Source organism: Dioscorea cayenensis, chromosome 2 (genome assembly GCF_009730915.1).
Source record: "Dioscorea cayenensis subsp. rotundata cultivar TDr96_F1 chromosome 2, TDr96_F1_v2_PseudoChromosome.rev07_lg8_w22 25.fasta, whole genome shotgun sequence".
In the NCBI taxonomy this organism is placed as follows: Eukaryota; Viridiplantae; Streptophyta; class Magnoliopsida; order Dioscoreales; family Dioscoreaceae; genus Dioscorea; species Dioscorea cayenensis.
In genome coordinates, this window is record NC_052472.1 from 16,666,265 (window position 1) to 16,687,099 (window position 20,835).

At 35.7% G+C, this 20,835-nt stretch overlaps 1 protein-coding gene and 1 pseudogene across 6 annotated transcripts; both read left to right on the plus strand.

Annotated features, from left to right (window-relative positions):
- Positions 1-3,069: 3,069 nt before the first annotated feature.
- On the plus strand, positions 3,070-6,764 carry LOC120273217 (annotated as a pseudogene).
- A 3,845-nt stretch (positions 6,765-10,609) lies between these two features.
- On the plus strand, positions 10,610-19,400 carry LOC120280035 (protein PTST homolog 3, chloroplastic). Of its 6 annotated transcripts, none has more exons than XM_039286762.1 (15): positions 10,610-10,860; positions 10,945-11,076; positions 12,022-12,167; positions 12,255-12,467; positions 13,531-13,585; positions 14,661-14,736; positions 14,809-14,859; positions 14,972-15,025; positions 15,753-15,872; positions 15,979-16,100; positions 16,577-16,628; positions 17,286-17,417; positions 17,561-17,778; positions 17,883-17,942; positions 18,125-19,397. In XM_039286762.1, the coding sequence occupies exons 1-12, from the start codon at positions 10,721-10,723 to the stop codon at positions 17,382-17,384; spliced, it is 1,260 nt and encodes a 419-aa protein (XP_039142696.1). In that variant the 5' UTR covers positions 10,610-10,720; the 3' UTR covers positions 17,385-17,417; positions 17,561-17,778; positions 17,883-17,942; positions 18,125-19,397. The 6 variants fall into 6 exon arrangements, with proteins under 6 accessions (XP_039142696.1, XP_039142680.1, XP_039142687.1 ...); XM_039286746.1 differs by having other exon boundaries at positions 17,883-18,806; positions 18,905-19,396; XM_039286753.1 differs by having other exon boundaries at positions 17,590-17,778; positions 17,883-19,400.
- Positions 19,401-20,835: the final 1,435 nt, after the last annotated feature.

The following is a 20,835-nucleotide window of genomic DNA, read 5'->3' on the forward strand; positions in this document are numbered from 1 at the left end:
AGGTCAATGTTCTAACTTAGCTAAATTTGCTAGCTACTTCCCTTCTTGGTTTAACAAAAAGTCTTTAAATCCATTAGTGAAAATTCTATCTATGAATGTTGGCAAGTTTTTCCTTCAAGTACTTAGGAGCTCTCAATTTTCCTAATAGAATCCATGTTAATCTCTATCAATTTCTGACCGAGAAAGCCCATAATTTAATTATATCTTGGGGCCACACACATTTCTTATTTGCTGGCAAGCTCAATCTTATCAAAAGTGCCCTTCTTCCCCTTCGGTATTAGTTATTTTTTTCCTGTGCAATTCCTAATTCTATTCTTAATAACTTAACCAAGATTGCCAAGGAATTTTTCTTATCTCAAGGTAACAATTGAAGTGGCCTCCATTAAGTAGCTTGGGACATTGTTACATTTGATAGATCTGAGGGAGGATTGGGTATCCGAGACTTAAATCATGAGGGCATAACGTCCATGGCTACTCCACCACCATCTATACCACCTACGGATGGTAATACATCATCTGGTATGGAAAAAAAAGCATATCAAGAACCAATTACATGAAGCCGCGCTAAAAAAATCCAAAGTCAGGTGAACGCTAACTTAAGCTTATTCTTAGATTATATTAATATGGTGGTGCTTCCAATTTCTTCTACCTTAATTGTACTTAGGTATACCAAAAGCAAGGACACAATTCTAGACTTGGCAAAACAAGAGGATAGCAAGAGAGAAACATTTGGAACTATGCCACATGTGGGCCTCACACTCAGGTGTGCGTCCAAGAAGGAAACTATGCCTATCTTTGCTGGCCCCACAGAAACAGAGGGAGATGTGGTTTCCTTTTACTTCAAACTAGCCCAAGATATTTCTTTTCTATACCAACTCAATTTCTGGAAGGAGACAAAAAAAAAAAATTAAATGCCAATCAACCAAGAAATCAAGTAATTGAAGTATTTCAAGTTTAAGGTTAGAGAGATTGCACTTGCCATATTTATGTGCTACAGTAACCACATGATATTATTCCTATATTTAGATTGATTTTCTTACAAATTTTAATTTACTATTTTAGATTTCATATTTTTAGATTGATTTCTTAGCTAATTTTAATAAGATAGTTTTCTTGTATCACAAATTTAAGTCAGCTATAATTAGCCTTGTACCTTCTTCCTTGTAAGCATTGAACTTTGATTATTATTCAAAAAATAAGAGTTGTCTTACCACCATTTTTCTTGTGAGTTCTCACGGATTCGTGAGAGGAACATTCCAGCTTTCTCCTAATTCATGCTCTACGCTTTCGAGTGTTCTGTGTGGATTAGTTTCGGGTTTATAGTTCTGTGATTATTTGGACAGCGGGTTAGAGTTCTTTAAGCCTCAGATCATCTCTCCCCATCGTACAGGTAGCATCCATCTTGGCTGTTCGCAGCTAGTTATCCCTTGACCTTGATCCTACGCAGTGAAGATCGGGCCCTCATCTAGACGTCCTTCTTTTTCACCGAGTTGGAACCTATCTTTTGGTACTAGAGCCTCCATTGACATGGTAGGATCAGTTATTCCTAAATTAGCCTTTTGATTCAATCTTAGTTGTTTCATATTTTTTCAATCCCATACTCCACAAATGTAAAAATACCCAAAAAAATGTTACCTAGCCCTTGCGTTAGTACTGTTACTTTAGTATTGTATTTCAAATTTATAATTTGTTCATATTCATCTAGTTATTGGTGATAAAAAGAAATAAAAAAAGAAAGAAAGAAAAAAATAAAAAAATAAAAAGAAAGGTCAAGAAAAGGCATTGCTAAAAAGAAATAAAAAAAAATCGGACCATGAATCTAGATACTATTTTCATATTATTACTTGTTTTACACCTACTAGATTTCAGTACTATACCCTCCTTGTTTTAACCCACCGAACTCCACTAAAAATCGAAGCTCGTTCTTTCGACTCCTACTGTTCAATCGCTTAATCACATACAGAGAACTACCACCTAGCACAACCGTGATCCGATGAGAACACATAAGAACTTTGGTAAGTAAGAGGTGAGATTTGTGTAAATCCACATATATACTTATTTTACTTCAGATCCACTTACATGGTAGGTTCATAAAGCTAGTTGTCATGATGATGACCCTGTTGGTTCATGCCACATGATAAATGCACCGGTCACACGGGCGGAGTATGATTCATTTTGTTAGTCACTTTCACCATGAGCTGCGAGTATTGATTATATCAGTATAGGAAGAGATGTAGAAGGTTATGTAAGATACCTTGCGTGAGACCCTTGACTGGGCCCTCACTAAGCGTGTTACGGTTCGAGGTGGGGGCTTGATGACCGTCATGACCATTGTAACCCTGGTCATGTTAGTTATGGACAGCGGTAATTTTCATGCCTTGATAATGACTACGGCGATGAAGGCTTTCCCCTCAATCATCGAGATAGAGAAGACCCCTGATAGTATGGTAAAGATCAAGATGAGCATGCCACCATTCATAGGCAAAGTGAATACCGAAGTTTACTTGGAGTGGGATGCAAGGTGTAATCAGATCTTCAGGATCCATGGTTTTTCCGATGAGAAAATGGTAAACCTAGCCTTTCTGGAATTTATCGATTATACATTAACATGGTGGAACTAGTTACAGGAAGACATGCTCTATGCAGGTAATTGGCTATATTCACACCACACTTCTAGAGAGATTTATACGGATAATTGCTATGCGACATCGATTTGTGCCACCACATTTCCAAAGAGATCTATATAATAGGCTACAATGTCTTATTCAAGGCACAAAGATCTGTCGATGAATATTATAAGGAGATGGAAGTCTTAATGATCCATACCAACATGCGAGAAAGTGGGGAGGCAAACATGTCGAGGTTCAAGCAATGAAGGTGGAGCAACAGCAAGAGCATGGTAGTCGGGGTCACACCATACCCAATCATCTTACTGTCCCCACTTGGCGCCGTCCTTAGGGCACCATAGGAGGTGGCGCCACTCCTAGGCCAACTGCGGCCATCTTCTGCAGCACCCATTTGGCCATGCGTTGACTACATCAGCATTTTTGCCGATCTCTCACCCCAGTGATGGACACCCCTACTTCTTTGATAGCTGCATCTTCTTCTATATCCATTGCTGCGTCTTCTCACAGCCATGACATCGAGTACTTCAAGTCCAAAGGGAGAGGGCGCATTATTTTTGAGTGCCCTACCAGGAGGACCTTGCTCATTAATGAGCAAGGTGAGGGAGAGCCGAGAGTGACCCGGAGATGATGGTGATGCAAATGATAAGATAGCAGATAAGGTTGATTGTGGAATTCAAGCTAATGTGGGAGATTGCTTTATTTCCCGCCGTGTACTTAGTGTCAATGCTGTTGAAAGAGGAGAAGGGATAATGGTATAACATCTTCCACACTCGTGACACCATTAAGAACAAGGTATGTAGGATTATTATTGATAATGGCAGCTGAATAACATTGCTAGTTTGGACTTGGTGGAGAGATTGGGGTTGAAGCACCGGCGTCACCCTAGTCCATATAAGATGCAATAGCTCAATGATTATGGTTCTTGCTCGTTAGCAACATTGTAGCGGTTCAGTTCTCTATTAGGAAGTATCATGATCATGTGGAATGTGATGTTGTCTGAATGCCAGCATGCCAATTACTATTGGGACATCCTAAGTTGTTTTATCATGATGTTCATATTGGAAGCTGCGCTAATTGGCTCACTTTTATGTACAAAAGGGAGCGCATTTCTTTGTTTCCCATAACTTTGGAGGAAATATTGATGGATGATCTAAAAAAGAGAGAAAGAGAGTGTGTGAAACACTTGAGTGAGAGCCACCATCATAGTGAGCTAGTGAATCTAAAGCCAAATGAAACACCACAGCTTAAATTAACCAAACCCCGGGAAAAAGAGGGTTTTGTGATGATGGCTAGGAAGGGGGACAGAAGGGCTTTAAGATAACCCAATTCTATGTTCTTTGTTCTCCTATATAAAGAAAGTTTGCTAACTACTAATGATTTACCCTCTACTTTACTTAGTTCTATTTTGGATCTTTTACAGGCATATGAGGACATGTTCCCTGATAAGGAACCACCCTGGCTGTCACCGAAGCGAGGAGTTAAGCATCAAGATGATTTGATACCTAGAGCATCATTACCTAACCAGCTACCTTACCGCACAAATCCAGAGGAGACAAAAGAAATCCAGCATCAAGTTCAAGGACTCTCAACAAAGGTTATGTAAGTCTCTCTCCTTGTACAGTACTGGTTATTTTAGTTCCTAAGAAAGATGGTTCTTGGAGAATGTGTGTAGATTGTAGAGCCATTAACAACATAACTATGAGGTATAGACATCCCATACCTAGACTTGATGATATGCTTGATGAACTTAGTGGATTTGTTATCTTCTCTAAGATAGACTTGTGTAGTGGCTATTACCAAATTAGAATGAAAGAGGGTGATGAGTGGAAAAACAACATTTAAAACAAAATTTGGATTGTATGAATGGTTAGTCATGCTTTTTGGCTTAACAAATGCACCTAGTACTTTCATGAGATTAATGAACCATGTGCTTAGAGCTTTCATTGGAAATTTTGTGGTAGTCAACTTTGATGGTATCTTAATTTTTTGCAAGTCTTTAGATGATCATATTGAACAATTACGTGTTGTACTTACTTTTTTGAGAAAAGAACAATTATATTCTAACCTTGAAAAGTGCATCTTTTGCACTGACAAAAAAGTGTTTCTTGGCTTTGAGGTTTCATCTCAAGGTGTTGAGGTATATAAAGACAAGATCAAAGTGGTACATGAAGGGGCAACACCCCAAAATGTGAGTCAAATGAGAAGCTTCCTAGGACTTATGGGCTTCTATCGTCGTTTTGTGAAGGATTTCAACACCATTCATGAAGGATATTAGCACCATTGTCTCCCCAATCAATGAGTTCACAAAGAAAAAAGTTCCATTCAAATGAGGGGAAACACTAGAACATGCATTTCAAAAATTGAAGGACAAATTGACATCCACACCACTAATAGCACTTCCTGACTTTGGTAAGACTTTCAAAATAGAACATGATGCAAGTGGTGTAGGAATTGGTGGGGTGCTTATAAAAGAAGGTAGACCCATTGCTTATTTTAGTAAGAAGTTAAGTGGTCCAGCTCTCAACTATTCTATTTATGATAAGGAGTTGTATGCGCTTGTAAGGGCTTTAAAAACTTGGCAACATTACTTATGGCCTATAGAATTTGTGATACATTTTGACCATGAATCATTGAAGCATCTTAAGGTTCAATTAAAACTAAACCATAGACATGCAAAATGGAGTGAGTTCATAGAGTCTTTTCCTTACATTGTCAAGTACAAGAAAGGGAAGGATAACCTTGTAGCTGATGCATTGTTTAGGTGTCATACTTTGCTGTCCCAACTAGATGCTAAAATTCTCAGTTTAGAGAGCATTAAGGAGTTATATACTAAAGATTCATACTTTGTTGAACCCTACTCTAAATGTAGTATGGGAAAAGGTTGGAAAAAGTTTCACTTGCATGATGGTTTTTTGTTTTGAGCTAACCAATTGTGTATACTAGATTGCTTTGTTTACTTATTACTCTTATAGGAAGCTTATGAAGATGGCCTCATGGGCCACTTTGGTGCCAAGAAGACAGAAAATGTGCTGACCGACCACTTCTTTTGGCCAAATATGAGGTGTGACGTTGAGTGCTATGTGCCACAAAGCTAAGTCCTATTTAAACTCTCATGGATTGTATACTCCCTTACCTATTCCTATTGTACCATGGGAAGATATTTCTATGGATTTTGTTCTTGGATTACCATAGACTAAGAAAGGAAGGGATTCTATATTTAGGGTAGTTGATAGGTTTAGCAAGATGGCTCATTTTATTCCTTGTCATAAGAGTGATGATGCTTCACGTGTTGTTGATTTGTTTTTCAGGGAAGTGTTGCGACTACATGGTATGCCATGAACCATTGTCTCAGATCGTGATACCAAGTTCTTGAGCTATTTTTGGAAAACATTATGGGGAAGCTAGGAGCCAAGCTATTATTCTCCACTACATGACACCCCCCAGACTGATGGGCAAACAGAAGTTGTGAATTGTATGTTGTTTATGATACTAAGAGTAGATTTAAAGAAAAATTTGAAGATGTGGAAGGAGTGTCTACTGTATTTTGAATTCATATATAATAGGTGATACATTCAACCACTAAATTTTGTATATTCGAGATTGTATATGGTTTCAAATCTATTGCCCTTATAGATCATTTACCTTTACCCTTGCAGGAACAAGCTATTATGGATGCAAGCAAGCATGCTGAATTTGTGAAGAAAATATATGAAAAGACAAAGGAGAACATCTAGATGATTACTCAGCAGTATGAGAAGCGAGTAAACAAAGGAAGAAAGAAGATGTTGTTTGAGCCGAGCGACCTAGTGTTGATACATTATGAAAAGAGCATTTTCTAGAGTAGCACAAGTGCAAGTTGCAACCACGAGATGATGGACCATTCCGGTGCTTAAGAAGATCAATGAAAACACATACAAAATTGAGTTCTTGGGTGACTATGGTGTTAGTGCTATTTTCAACGTTACAAACTTTTCACCTTTCTTCAGTTCAATCGAGCCGAGGATGACTCTTTTTCAAGAGGGGAAGGATGATGAGGACATCACGCCCATGGCTACTTTACCACCATCTATACCACCTTCGGATGGTAATACTTCATTTGATATGGAAGAGAAAGCATATCAAGAACCAATTACATGAAGCCGTGCTAAACAAATCCAAAACCAGGTGAACGCTAACTTAAGCTTATTCTTAGATTATATTAATATGATGGTGGTTCCAATTTCTTCTACCTTAATTGTACTTAGGTGTACCAAAAGCAAGGACACAATTCTAGACTTAGCCAAACAAGAGGATAGCAAGAGAGAAACATTTGGAACTATGCCACATGTGGGCCTCACACTCAGGTGTGCGTCCAAGAAGGAAACTACGCCTATCTTTGTTGTCCTCACGGAAATAGAGGGAGATGTGGTTTTCTTTTACTTCGAACCAGCCCAAGATATTTCTTTTCTACACGAACTCAATTTTTAAAAAGAGACAAAATCAATCCCAATCAGGCAAGAAATTCAAAAAGTCATAAAAAGAAAGAAATCAAATGCCAATCAACAAAGAAATCAAGTAATTGAAGTATTTCAAGTTTAGCGTTGGAGATATTGCACTTGCCATATTTATGTGCTACAGTAACCACATGATATTATTCCTATATTTAGATTGATTTTCTATCAAAATTTAATTTCCTTTTTTTATATTTTCAATTTTAAGATTGACTCCATAGCCAATTTTAATAAGATAATTTTCTTGTATCCCAAGTTTAAGTCGACTATAAATTGCCTTGTACCTTCTCCCTTGTAAGCATTAAACTTTGATTATTATTTAAGAAATAAGAGTTGTCTTACCACCATTGTTCTTGTGAGTTCTCACGGATTTGCGAGAAGAAAGTTCCGGCTTTCTCCTAATTCGTGCTCTACACTTTTGGGCCTTTTGTGTGGATTAGTTTATTGTTTGTGGTTTTGTGATTGTTCAGACAGCGGATCGGAGTTCTTGAAGCTTCGGATTACCTCTCCCCATCGTATGGGTTGCATCCATCCCTACTGCTTGCAGCTAGTTATCCATCAGCCTTGATCCTACGCTAGGAAGATCGGGCCCTTATCTCTACATCCTTCTTCATCACTGAAGTGGAGCCTATCATTAAAGGAGGTCAAAACTGCTCTTATGACTAAAAACCTTTTTGCTATTTTGAATGGGGCCAACAAGCATTGGGTTGAGGTTTTCAAGCTAAAATACAGGGGTTGAATATTTGGAACATCAATAAATTCCTAACTCTTCTAGTTTCAATAAGAAAGTGTACAACATTTTTAAAATTATCCGATCTAACTTGTGGATCATCTATTATAATCCAATGAATACTAATTTCTAGAGTGATCCATGGCTTTTCGATGTCCCTCTAGCTTACAAGCCCACCTTTATGAATATAAATGTTTAAGTGGATGGTTGAAATGTGTATGATTTTATTGTTAACAACCATCTCAATACAGATGTTATTTCTAATTAGTGGGGATGCATTTGGATTGAGATAGGCTAGCCAAATTCAGATTTGATGGCATTAACACTTCCAAAGTCTGAGTCTGGTGACCTTTTACAACTTTGAACAGAATTCCTAAAGTGGTTTATTAGTATCTTAATAGTGACAGGGACATTTATAATAACTAGAAAAGTTGGAAATGGCTTTGGCAGCTATGGGTTGCTCTAAAGATTAGGATCTTTCTTTGGAAAGGTTCTTCATGATCAGTTGCCAACATTCTCTTACCTTTATAGGATCAAATTGAGGGCATTATAGGGAGTGTGTGTTCTATGGCATGGTTCTTAAGACCCTTGAGCATGTCCTTTGGCAATGGTGTAGGGTAAAAGGATGTTGGGATAGAATTGCTTCGTTTGTAGGTATAAACCTCCTTTTGAGGATCCTATTCACTACAGGGGAGTGGTTTGGACAAAAGTTTAATGAGCAAGTTAGTGATCTCAAAATCGAGGCTATTATTACCACTTGTGCTTGGCTCATTTGGAAAGCAAGGTGTAGACTCACCTTTTTCTTTATTAACCCAAACCTTTCCATACTATCCTTTACTGCCATCCAGTTTGCCATGGCCCGCTTTCAGGATCAACAAACTAAACTCAATGGGTACTCTATTGTATCTTAATTTCCAAGAGGTAACACTATTGTTTTTTATGCTTGTTGGGCATCCGAGATTAATCATTATGGCATTGGCTTCATTATCCTTATTGACTTTAAACATATTGTAATTGCATGCTCCTATAGCACACATGTTGATTCCTACTTACATGTTGAAGCAATTGCGATGTTGGTCACATTAGAGCAATGCTCGATATATGGGTTGAAGCCAGCTAATATTTAAGCAGATCATATCCCTATATTGGAATTAATTCAGCACGTTGACCATGTTGTTACTTGGAGAATACTAGGCATTACCTCCACCATCCAATTCCTGGCTCAACCATTATTCGGGAGCGCAAGTTGGATTTCTTCCTTGCTGATCTCTTGGCGTATAAATCCTGAAGAAGGCTGACCTTGTTTGTGTATCATAGAGGATTGGAATTATTGAGATGGATCTTGGATGCGGCTCTTAAAGCTGGTTTTGAGTTCCATTTTGTAGTAGCTTCACATTTTCTTTTAGCATGTTCGCTCTTTTGTTATATATATATATATATATATATGTTCACCTCTAACTTATATATATAAGTATACATTTATTGCTGACGTCTCTCTGCACATACATACACCAACTTGATTTCTACTAGCATCTTTCAGAAAAATTTTATAAACACCAACAAACACCCCAACTATCCATTCTCCTTGCATATACATGATTTAGCTACTATTCATACTACTGTTTTTGTACCGATTTTATGTCTGTATCTTTCTATCTCTACCTTTCTCTCAACATACAAAGATTCTACCAATGCTTGCAATTGAAGAATGCATATATATAAGAGCTGTTTGGTTACCTGCAACTAGCTGTAATGTAACTGGTTTTACATGTAAAAGGTTGTTTGGTTTGCTGTGAAATCAGTTTTACATGTAAACAATTTTGCAGTTTTGTGTACTTTTGCTGCATTTTAACTTACAGCAAAATTTGCTGTAAGTTGAAATGCATCAAAACATTTGGGTTAAAATCACCATTCTTCACTCTCCAAATTATGCATTAAAAGAAAATGAAAACCTACAGAGTAATCAATTGTTAACATAATTAAACTTATACTTATTTATATTTTATTAAATTTATTTTTTTATTTAAAATATACCAATTTGAATTTAATTTTAATTAAAAAATATTTTTTATATAAAATTAAAGAATTTTATATATTTTTAATTTAATAAAATTATTATTAAGTTAATTAATTAATTATTTTACATTAGTGTTAAGAGTAGATAGGGAGACTTAAATTAATTATTTATAGTTAGTGTTTAATTATTTAAGTTACTTATTATTACTTGGCTTAGTTATTTAAGTTTCTAATTATTATTTTTAAATGTAATAAATACTTTATTAAATCATTTAATTAATTTAAAAATTAATTTAATTTAAATTAATCATTTTAATTTAAATTATTTTTTAAAATGTATTAAATAATTAATAATAATACTGTATATTAGGTGTAATCTGACCTCCTCCACTTACATGGTGACTATATCTTCTAACTTACATAAAACCAAACAAATTAAAAGTAATACAACATTTCCAGTTACATCAAACCAAACAGCAATGATGTAAATTGAAATGCAGCATTTTCACTTATATTGTAATTTCACTTATATGTAATTTCACTTACGGGCAACTAAACAGCCCCATAATTGTGTTCCACTTAATTTTTATACAAATTACACAAAATTCAAGGGAAAATATGCTACTAAAAACACCCAATATTAAAAATGTTATTGCTCCAGGGGCATGCATCATGCATGTGATTAAAAAAAGTCAAGGGTATATAAGTAATTATGCGGTTTACAAGCGTTCCAGTGAAAACAGAAAGAAAAAAAAAAATTAAAAAAATAAATCATCATTTTGAGCTTCCGCTTCCCAATGATCTCCATCTCGGATGATTCTGCGATCGCGAGCTCATAAACCCTGGCTTTCTCTCTCATGGCGCTTTGCCATCTCTCCTTCTTCCCTTTCCCTCCACGTCCCCACCTTTGCGCTTCGCTCTCATTCCTCAAACGCGATGCCTGCCAGTTCCCGCTTCAGGGAAGCATATCAACCGCTTGTTATGCGAGGAAATCAAGGTATTTGTTCTCCCTTTTGGTTTCTCTGATCTTGCGCTGGTGTTTCGTTTCTTGCTCATCCTTTGGATTGAACACTTGTTGTAGTGGGAGGGGAAAGGAGTCGAGGGCTGTGAAAAGCAATGAGGAGTTGCGCAGCGAACTGCGGGAGTTTATTTCCGCATTGGGATTTCCTGATGATCACGTCCCTTCCACCAAGGAGCTCACGGATCACGGAAGGTTCGTTCAAAGACTTGGTCTTTTCTGTTTTTGTGTGATTTGTTTGTGTTGCAAAGCACTAGCTAACGACTTGATGGCTAGTTAAGTATAGTAGAAGATGAGGGAGGAGGATGAAAACTTATTGAATTGTGTATGGATATGTGATCACAACTTCTTGAGTTTAATTGAACATAGTTATGCTTTACAACTATATATTCACTGGAATTTGGCCCTTTCAATTGTTCTAGGATCGATTTCATATCCAAAATCTAGCTAAGTTGTTAAATATTTCACCAATTATTTTGTGAAGAACAAAGAGAGAACTCAGCTTTAGAATAAGCTGGAAAATTTTTATCCTTGATGAGGAAATGAAAATTTGTTTGGACATATGCAAATGGTCGTGTGAATTGGCCTGTGTGCGTTGTCAATGAGGTTGCTTTTGCAGTCCAAAGAACTTTCAGTTGAAAATTTATTGCAGAGACCAAGTAATCCACAGAAGAAATATATTATACTTATTCCACTGCATTTTCTTCAAGATTCATTGGTAAGCTGTGATATGTGAGTTATAGTTTTGATCTCTCTCAACTTTGGGTTAAAACTTTGGCATCCATCATTCTCACAAATTATGCATTTGAATAGAATTTGAAAGATGAGTAAAAGGGGAAACTACAACCAATTGACAAAAGGAAAGAAAAAAGGAATATTAATGTTTTACTACAAAAGGGCTTAAAGTTTTTTGAGGGATTCAGCTTGCTCTCATGGTCTATGGTGAGAGCAGGTTTCAGTGGTTTCTCTTTACTGCAATCTTCACTTCAATATTTAGTATTGGTAGCCTATTACATTAACTTGCTGTAGTTAGTGCTTCTTTATCATAGTTATTTTTCTTTTTCTAATGTTGTTGTAGTTTCAATAAATTGTTAAAGCAGTCTCAAACATGAAGAATCTACATTTTTACAATTCTTGTAGAAAAGACCTTGCAAATATTGTGAGGAGGAGAGGGTACAAGGTAATTGCAGAGCTTCTCAAGAATTCAACAACAAAGGATGACAACACAAAGCTTGCCTCCGCTGAGAATCATGTTTCTGGTGATTCTAGCAAAGATGAAATCTCTGGTCAAAACTTGTCTCAGCCTTTTATTTTTTCTATCAAATGAGCTTGGCTCTAATTTTATTTAATGAGTCCTTTATACTTCTCTGTAGACAACAAAGCGACAACTATTCAGGAGTCTGCTGAATGCACCTCTGAGCCATTCATGTCTCCAAGGGAAGCATGTATGAATACACCAAATGGTTCAATAGCTTTGTTCACTTGTGCATCTGATAACAAAGATCCAACCTCTTCCATTGAATCCTTGCGTACAAAAGCTGCAAAATTTGTCCTTACTGGGGAATTAGATAATCTTGATGAGAATGGTAAGGTTTCAAATCTTGACCAACTACTTTTTTTACAGCTCCATATGTGTGAGGTACATTAATAAAAATGGAAGCTCAATTATGATTAAAGAAAAACTTGCATAAATTCATCTAGATGCCTATTCCATCACCCAAAAAAAATTATTTGATAATTTTAAGTTAATTATTCCATTACTTTCTTGATAATTTTATCAAAGTGTCCCGTGAAAATGGTGATGTCCCAGTCCATATCATGTGACACTTTTTAATTATTATTCTTTTGAACTTGATCATGTTTTCTTCACAGCAGTAGTTTAAGAAACTGACTCCTGGTTGAGAGAACATGAAATTATTTCTCAAAGTTCTAAGACTTATATAAGGTTTCTTGATTCTAAGCTCTTGCCTTTTATATTAATTTTGTCAAATGTTATTGTTTTATCTTCATTTACTTTCTTAGGAATTTATCTGATGGAACATAATCTGAGCCCTGTAACTCTGATGCTAGTCTTGTGAACCTCTTGAAGTTTAGTCTTTGACTATTTGGTGGTTGTACATTTGTAATACATGACCAAGAGTTTAGTCTTGGAGTTTGTTGCCACTTTCATATGCTTTGATGCAAAGAGCTTAGCCAATAACTTAATAGTTTTTACTTAACTATTGACTATGAGCTATAACTAATAGAATAATAGTTGTATTGACTATGAGCTATAACTAATAGAATAATAGTCGATAGTTATAAGATGTAGATCTTCAAAATAATGATGCTAATTGTATATACTAAGTTATGACATACATAACTTATACCCTGCAAACCAGTTTCTATATTCTATCACTGTAGTAGATTAGTTTTGTTAATATTAATAAATATTTATTATTGAGGAAGTAAGTTTTTAATGTTAAAATAGTTTTTATTAGTATTAATTAAGTCGAAGTTCATTGCAAGCTCAAGGTTCTTGTGAGCAGCATGATTATTAAGCAGCCCTACATGATACGCCTTGAATTTAGAGTTGTTCTTAATACTGCCAAATAAGAGTATGATTGTCTTTATGTTTTATATTGGGTTTTGGGTTAACATTTTATGCAGGTATGTTGGCTTCTGAACATGCTCCTCTTCTTGTACCAGAACAGTCTCTTGACAGGTAACTCTCAAGGTAGAATCCCTATTTCTGAATATTTAGTTTTGATTTATTTTGTGGCAATCCTATAAGGTAGCTTATTTCATTAACTGTTAATTGTTTTAAATTTGTAATGATTTCCAAGAAACTTCACTTATGTAGTTAATTAGTTCATTAGCTGCGGCGTGATAAGAGATGCAAATTATTGTCTCATTTATTACTGAGATAAGCAGAAAGATGGACAACTAAACCATGTATTGGCAAATCAAACATGCATTTTATAGCAATGCTCCTGGAATTCAGTCAATTTAGAGGGCTGCTTGATATCCATAAAATGACAGAATTCGCTGTGGCATTAACTTCCAGCTGGGAAATATATGTTCATATAGCAAGTTGGAGAGCCTTTTACTTTCCCTTGATTTTTTGTTGTGTTAAAATCTGTTATTAAATTTACCATTCTTGAATGCTGTATGGGGTATCTGTCTGAGCAGCCTTTTTATGTCTCTGAAGTCTGAGATGTATTTATGTCTAGTTCTTGATTTCATTGCCCATGCATGACATGAATTTCAACTTTCTGCAATGAATCGAATACCCTTGATACTCAATAGGATTGATCACTTACCACCAGTTCAATATTCGTCTCAGGTGTGTTAAAACTAAATTGTCTTTGGCATAACCAAATCAGTCTTCCATTATGTCTCCACTTAAAAGTTCATTCAAATAACTTCACTATCTTAATATTATCCCCTCTTATTATGCCATTAGTGTTTTTCATTGAAAGTAGTTTCTAGCAGATTAGCCCCTTATGATGAGAAAATCATCATTGTATGGTTATTTAAAAGAAAAGCCTTAAAAAATGTCTTTTTGAACTCTCAGAAATGTTTAGATTGCTCCCTGGATCTTGAAATTAGCTAGATGATTGATTGAATTAGACCAAAATCATCCGGGGTTGAAGGTCATGAGGACACCTTTAGCCTTGATATTGCATATCTGATAAGACATATAGTCTTACCTTTTCCCCAGTTTTCTTGGCTTTTTGGTTTGTTTCTTTGGCGTAGCTCATCTAAGTGTTCTTTACTTTCTTTCCTTGGCCCTACAGGGGTGATACTACATCATGTGATGAGCTGACCATTGCCAACTTGGATGAGAATTTTACTCCTGAAATGCTTAAACTTGTAAGTAAATTACAATATTAACTAGTGAGATTTCCTTTTATTGTAAATGTTAAATATCTTTTTATTCTATAGACTCATGAAAGGCAAAACCAGGCTGAAATCGACCGTTTGAAAGACATGTTGGTACAATCTTTTATTGTTTTAATTCTTCCATAGATTGGGTTTGTAACTTCTTTTGATTGATCTGCTGTTGATATGGGAACTAATTCTTCTTTCATATTTTTAATTTGCATAGAATCAGAAAGAGCTGGAGTTATCCCACCTGAAAGAGCAAATCGAAAAGGAGAAGGTATTTGGATTCTCATGTGCTGGAGAAGTATGTATGGTTTAGTGTTTTATCCTGTGTAAGAGATTGGATAATAGATTAAGTTATCAAGAGATATTTGCACAGTAGCATGTGACATTGCAATTGATATTTCTTGTTGTATTTCTATCATGCACCACTGGTGGGTCATATGCAATCTATAGTTAAAGAATGTTAGAAGCAACTAATTATGTGTTCATTTGGAAGAACTTGTATTGAAGTGCTGATGTGCTGAACCGGGTCTAGGCAGAGATCTGCGTGGGTGCACTCTGGACTAGAAACCTCCAAATCCAAGACCTGCTTAGTGTGAGTCCGAACCCTAGCCTGTTTGTTGAGAAGTCCATGGTCCTGGCCTGGTCCATCAAACCAATCCAAATTCTTAAGCAAGCTAGTTACATGAGCATCTGAAACTAAATTTCAGTCTGCCCTTGGTTTATGACCCCCTTATAATCTGCAACTGGTTTATGCTGTCTAAGCTTTCTGGTTGGTTCAGGCTAGTCCAGGTCAATGTCATCCATAAATATAGAATGAGTTGTACATGTAGAATTAGACTACACAATATTGTGCACTGACGATAAATACCAAAAAGTTTATAGACTTTCACTATTGTGAACTATCAATTATTTTAAATACATGTAAAATCTAGGCTATCCATTTCTAATTTCCTTTTATGATGAATAGCAAACTGATTTGAACATAGCCTTTTCTTTAGGCTGCTCTATCCTTTTTGGAAGCTAAAGTCAGTACTGAGATTAGCAAGGCAGAAGAGATTATCTCAGCAAAAGATATTGAACTTCGTGCGGCTGAAGAAACCCTTTCTGGACTGAAGGAGGTTTATGTGTTACACTTTTGTTCACGAATATGCCATTTTTTCAATTCTCATATAAATTAAGTGGCCTATGTTACTTTCTTCTATAAGCTTGAACTTTTGGCTGTAGGTCCTTATTGAATATTGGGCAATTGCGGAAACTGTAGAGGTTGCTGGAAGTTTTAATGGCTGGCAGCACCATATTATAATGGACCTGCAACCTTCATCAGAATTGGAGGAGCCGACCTCAAGGTCATCATTTCATGTCTGTCTTCTCTTTGTGTGAAGGGTTTTTCTTGTCAATGAGCTTTTGGTTCTTATTTTACCAGATATGAAAGTGGCACTTTATAAGGTCTTTCTTCACTTGTGACTTAGTATCTATCATAATTTTCTTATAAAATCTTTTACTTCCATTTTCTTTCAAAAGCTAAAATTTATCATGCCTCAAAACATCATAGATGGGATATACTTCTTTTTACTCTGTTTAATTGAAGATTGCACACCTTCATTGTTAGTGCATCTTAAAATATCCTGGTTGTTTGCTGCTTAGGAATAGAGTTTACCATTAGACTTCCCTTTCAGTTTTCTTTTATTGTTAGAAATGAACTTTTGTGACATCAAGGATAGAAGGATGTTTTTCGTGAATTTTTTAGTACTTATAGCATCACAATTTCAACACTATCATACTTAAGAGTAATTCATATACACTTTTAAAAATTTTCATGCAGGAAGCGCCAACTTTGGTCAACGATACTATGGCTTTACCCTGGAATTTATGAGGTAAGGATTTATGGCATTACTTAGCTTCTTGTTTTTGATGGTTAAGATATAAAGTGATCAGTGTTTATAGCTAATATAATGTGCATAATCTGAAGGAAAAATGATTAAGAACAGTCTTCATATTGCTGCTTGATTACTTCTATCTTTGGGATGCCATCGGTGACGTTATTAATGTGGAAGAACTACATGATCCAAAATTCCTTAATTGACATTGATCCATGCACTCTATTTAATTTGCTATATTAGATATGATTATTTTGTAGTGCATGTGTCCATTGGTGTATGTTTGCATGCCTGCATGCATGAGTCTGCTTGCCTATGAACATATTTATGCCTGTCTACATGAATGTGTGGATGTTTTCACTAATGAGCTAGTCCATAGACGCACCTGTGCCTTGTGTGATTTACCATAACTGGACGTCTGTCTGACTCCAAATATCTATATTGCCAACTTCAGTTAAATTTGCAATTTCCATGATTGGAAATTAGTGAATGATTTATATATGGTCCATTGTTAATGCACCAATCTTTTGACAAACTGCTGAAGTTTCGCTATCTTGGTTGTATATTTCTTAAGTAATATTGAATTGAGTTGTGATGATCTTTTTAATCCCTTAAAATGACGAGTGTATTCAGAGTAACTTCTTTTCTGATCAGATCAAGTTCATTGTCGATGGCCAATGGAGGATTGATTCGAAGCTCAACATAATCAATAGTGGTGGCATAACAAATAATATTCTCCGGGTGGACAGATGAGCATAACCTCATATTCTGACAAATAGATACAAGGTAATACTAGTCTTCTTTCTGTATTCTTATGTGTTTGTAAACTTAATGCATTTTTTATATCTGATAATAATCATGTCCAGATACTTCTCTAACCATTTTCTAGCTTCAAGAAGTATATTTTTTCTGAGATCCTAATTTTACAGAGCACACATAAGTTCAAGTTTCTATACAGACTATGCCTGGATTGTATCATTCAAGAGTCCACCAGCGTTTGAGTGTTTGTTTTCCTTTGGTGAGATGGACGGCGGGAATCAATGAGCACTATTTTTTTGTATTTTTTCTGGAGGAGATGGCTTGATGGTTTTGAGATGTTTTCATTTCGATTTTGCAACTAACTACAAAACTTTGCAGATTATAGAAGGTATTTTCTTTAAGAATGTGACCATGCAGTATTTCTGTTATTTAACTTGTTTTTTGCATTCTTCTTTCCATCATCATCAACAACGCAAGGATGTTTTGGTGCAGGTGCATTGGTGGACCAATCAGGATTTCTATAGGGACCATTAATAGTTTCTCACTCTTGAGGTGAATAATGTTTCACAGAGAACCATGAAGTTGTTGTCTAAATAATACATTTGATGCACATTGAATGTTATTTAGCTTATCTTAATAAGTATAGGTTTTCATTCAAGGAAAGCGAATTTGTTGGCTCTTCAAGAGTAGGTAATAATTGCATTTGTATGTGCCTTTCTACTCTTCATTCACAGCACTAGATAGATGCAATTAAAAGGAAAACTATGATCCTCTTCATCTTTATGTAACTTGCAAGTCTCTCCAAACAAACAAGCACATCTCTGGGGATCAGAAAAGTTGACAGTGGCTTCTCTGTCAAGCTCATCCACAGCCATTCCCCTCGCTTGCCTTTCTACAACGCAAACATCACCGGCACCGATCGCTGGGCTTCCATCAACTATCAAAGCAATCTCCATCTCAAGTGCTTTGAGGCAACAACAAACTCAACCTCCTTGAAGCCATCGATGACAACCGAGCTCCGCTCGGTTCTGATGTACAATTACATGATGGTGTTTTCCATGGGCATTCTGGCAGTACCTTTTGTGCATCCAATGCCAGCCTTGCTTGGAGTGCTATCACCATAAGGATCCCATCTTTGAGCCCTCCAACTCCAGTTCCTCAAAGTTCTTACCATGCTCTGCAAGAAAATCCGTGGTAATGTATATATAGTTATATTTTTTCACCATGTGATAACATAAGCTTTTAGTGTGCAGGTAAAAATATTATGCCATGACAATGTCAATGAGGAATTGCTTGAGGGGAACTTGCCAAAAAACGGTATCATGTAATAATAGCAAAATGGCACAGGAGGACTTCATCTTCCAGGCCACTGACAGCAACACAGTACCACCTTCAAAATCTCAAAAATGGTCTTAGGTTGTGGAACTTATAACTTTGTCAAGTATGCTGAGTCAGTATAAGGGATTTTCAGGCATGAGCATGACCCCAACCTCTTTATTATACCAAATGTCTAGGTTAATCAAAGGCCGGTTCTTGCATCGCCTTGTCGAGAATACATGGCCCTTGTCTGGTAGCCAAATTTTATTTGGAGACCAAGCTATCCTGCTTGGGAACTTGACACCTTTGGCCGTCTCATTTCGAAAGACTGAATGGTAATATCTTAATCTTCTTCATGTTAGTGTGGGCACTATGAGGCTTTTCATTCCTCCTGGGACTTTCCAACATGATACCCATGGCCGAGGTGGTATGGCCATATCAACACAGGTATATATATAGGATATATTTTTTTGGGTATGTACATAATGTTTTTAAATTTAGGGATGTCTGATGGTAGTTGTTTGATAATAATCTAATGATTGTTATTTGTAGAAATAGGTCGCAAATTTTACTATTAGTTACTATGATGTCATATTGTTAGATACTGTTAACTATTATTAGGTTTTATACATGAATGGACAGTGGTTATTAAATGTAAATCTAACTAGCATTGTGGGTAGTAGACGTTCGAGACGCATGCTCATATATCTATATATATTTGAGAAATCATTTTAAAAATATTTCAATCTTATTTTAGTATGTCACTATCTTATATTTTCGATGTTTTAATTTTGTCATAAAATCCCCAACTTCTATATCTATGTGATGTGAATTTAGTTAGTTTTTTTTTTTGTTAACTTGAACCACAGATTAAACATCAGAAGAATTATCAGTTTTTATGAATTTTATTAAAAAAAGAAAAATCCATTTTTTGGGCAACATTTTTTTTTGTTTGATAAAATTTACAGGTATGAGATATCAAAACTGAAACACTGAGGAAATAGTGATGAACTTGGGCGACCAATAAGGTTCGTAAAGGTGATTATTTACAAAATTTAAAAATGATTAAGAAGAACATGTGTGTATGATTTTATTTTGCCAAATAATTTTAAATTTTTATTTTTTATTATTCAATTTTCTTATAATTGTCCTTTTTTTAAATATATGAATTTATAAATTTACTGCTATATTTTCTCTAAAATTTCGCCTTTTTTTAACCATAAGAATGTTCCCACCTTGTCCAGCCTTAAGCAGTAAAAACATGAATTTCACAAGTCAGTTTGAGCAAAAATCTTAAAAATTACGTTTTGAGAAAAAAAAAAAATAGTGTCTATATAACTTGCTATATGATTTGAAACCAAACCGGAGTCATTACTATTTTTCTCCTTATGCGATTTTTTTTTTTAATTTTGTATTTCTAATTTCTTGTTATGTAACATATTATTTAGAATTTAATGTCACCGTGGGCAATAGTTTAGCAATTATGGCATTTGATTCTCATATAAAAAGTCAAAGTTTATTTTTTTTAATACATGGTGGATATATAATAATAAAAATGTAGGTGTACTTCAAGTAGTTTGTCCATAATGTAATAAAAAAAAAATTAAAACTTAATTTGTTGATGCTCTCTGTTTTGAAGAGGGAAGGGTATGAGATTTTGATGAAGTTGAAACAAGTGGTGGATTCCCATGTGTTGCCAATCTTTGAATACATGTAGGGGTGTAATCGATCGAGTTCGAGCCGAGCAGTAGCGAGCTCGAGCTCGAGCTCGACTGAAAATTCGGTACTTTCGATACTCGGCTCGAGCTCGATCGAGTATTTATTTTATACACGAGTTCGACTCGGTACATAAATCGAGCAACTCGAGCTCGCTCGATCAAGCTCGAAAAAGCTGAAAATAACCATAAACATTATGCTCGAGCTCGAGCTCGACTCGACTCGAAAGTTTTTCCCCTTGAGTTTTTATCAAATAAATCTAATATTATATATATACATACGTCGCGCTCGATTGAAGTGCATGACGCGAGCACTCGGGCAGTGTCATAATACTCGAACTCGGCTCAAGCTGGAGCTGGGGAGCTACTCGGTCAGGCTCGGCTTTCAGCGTGAGCCGAGGTTCGAGGTTTTT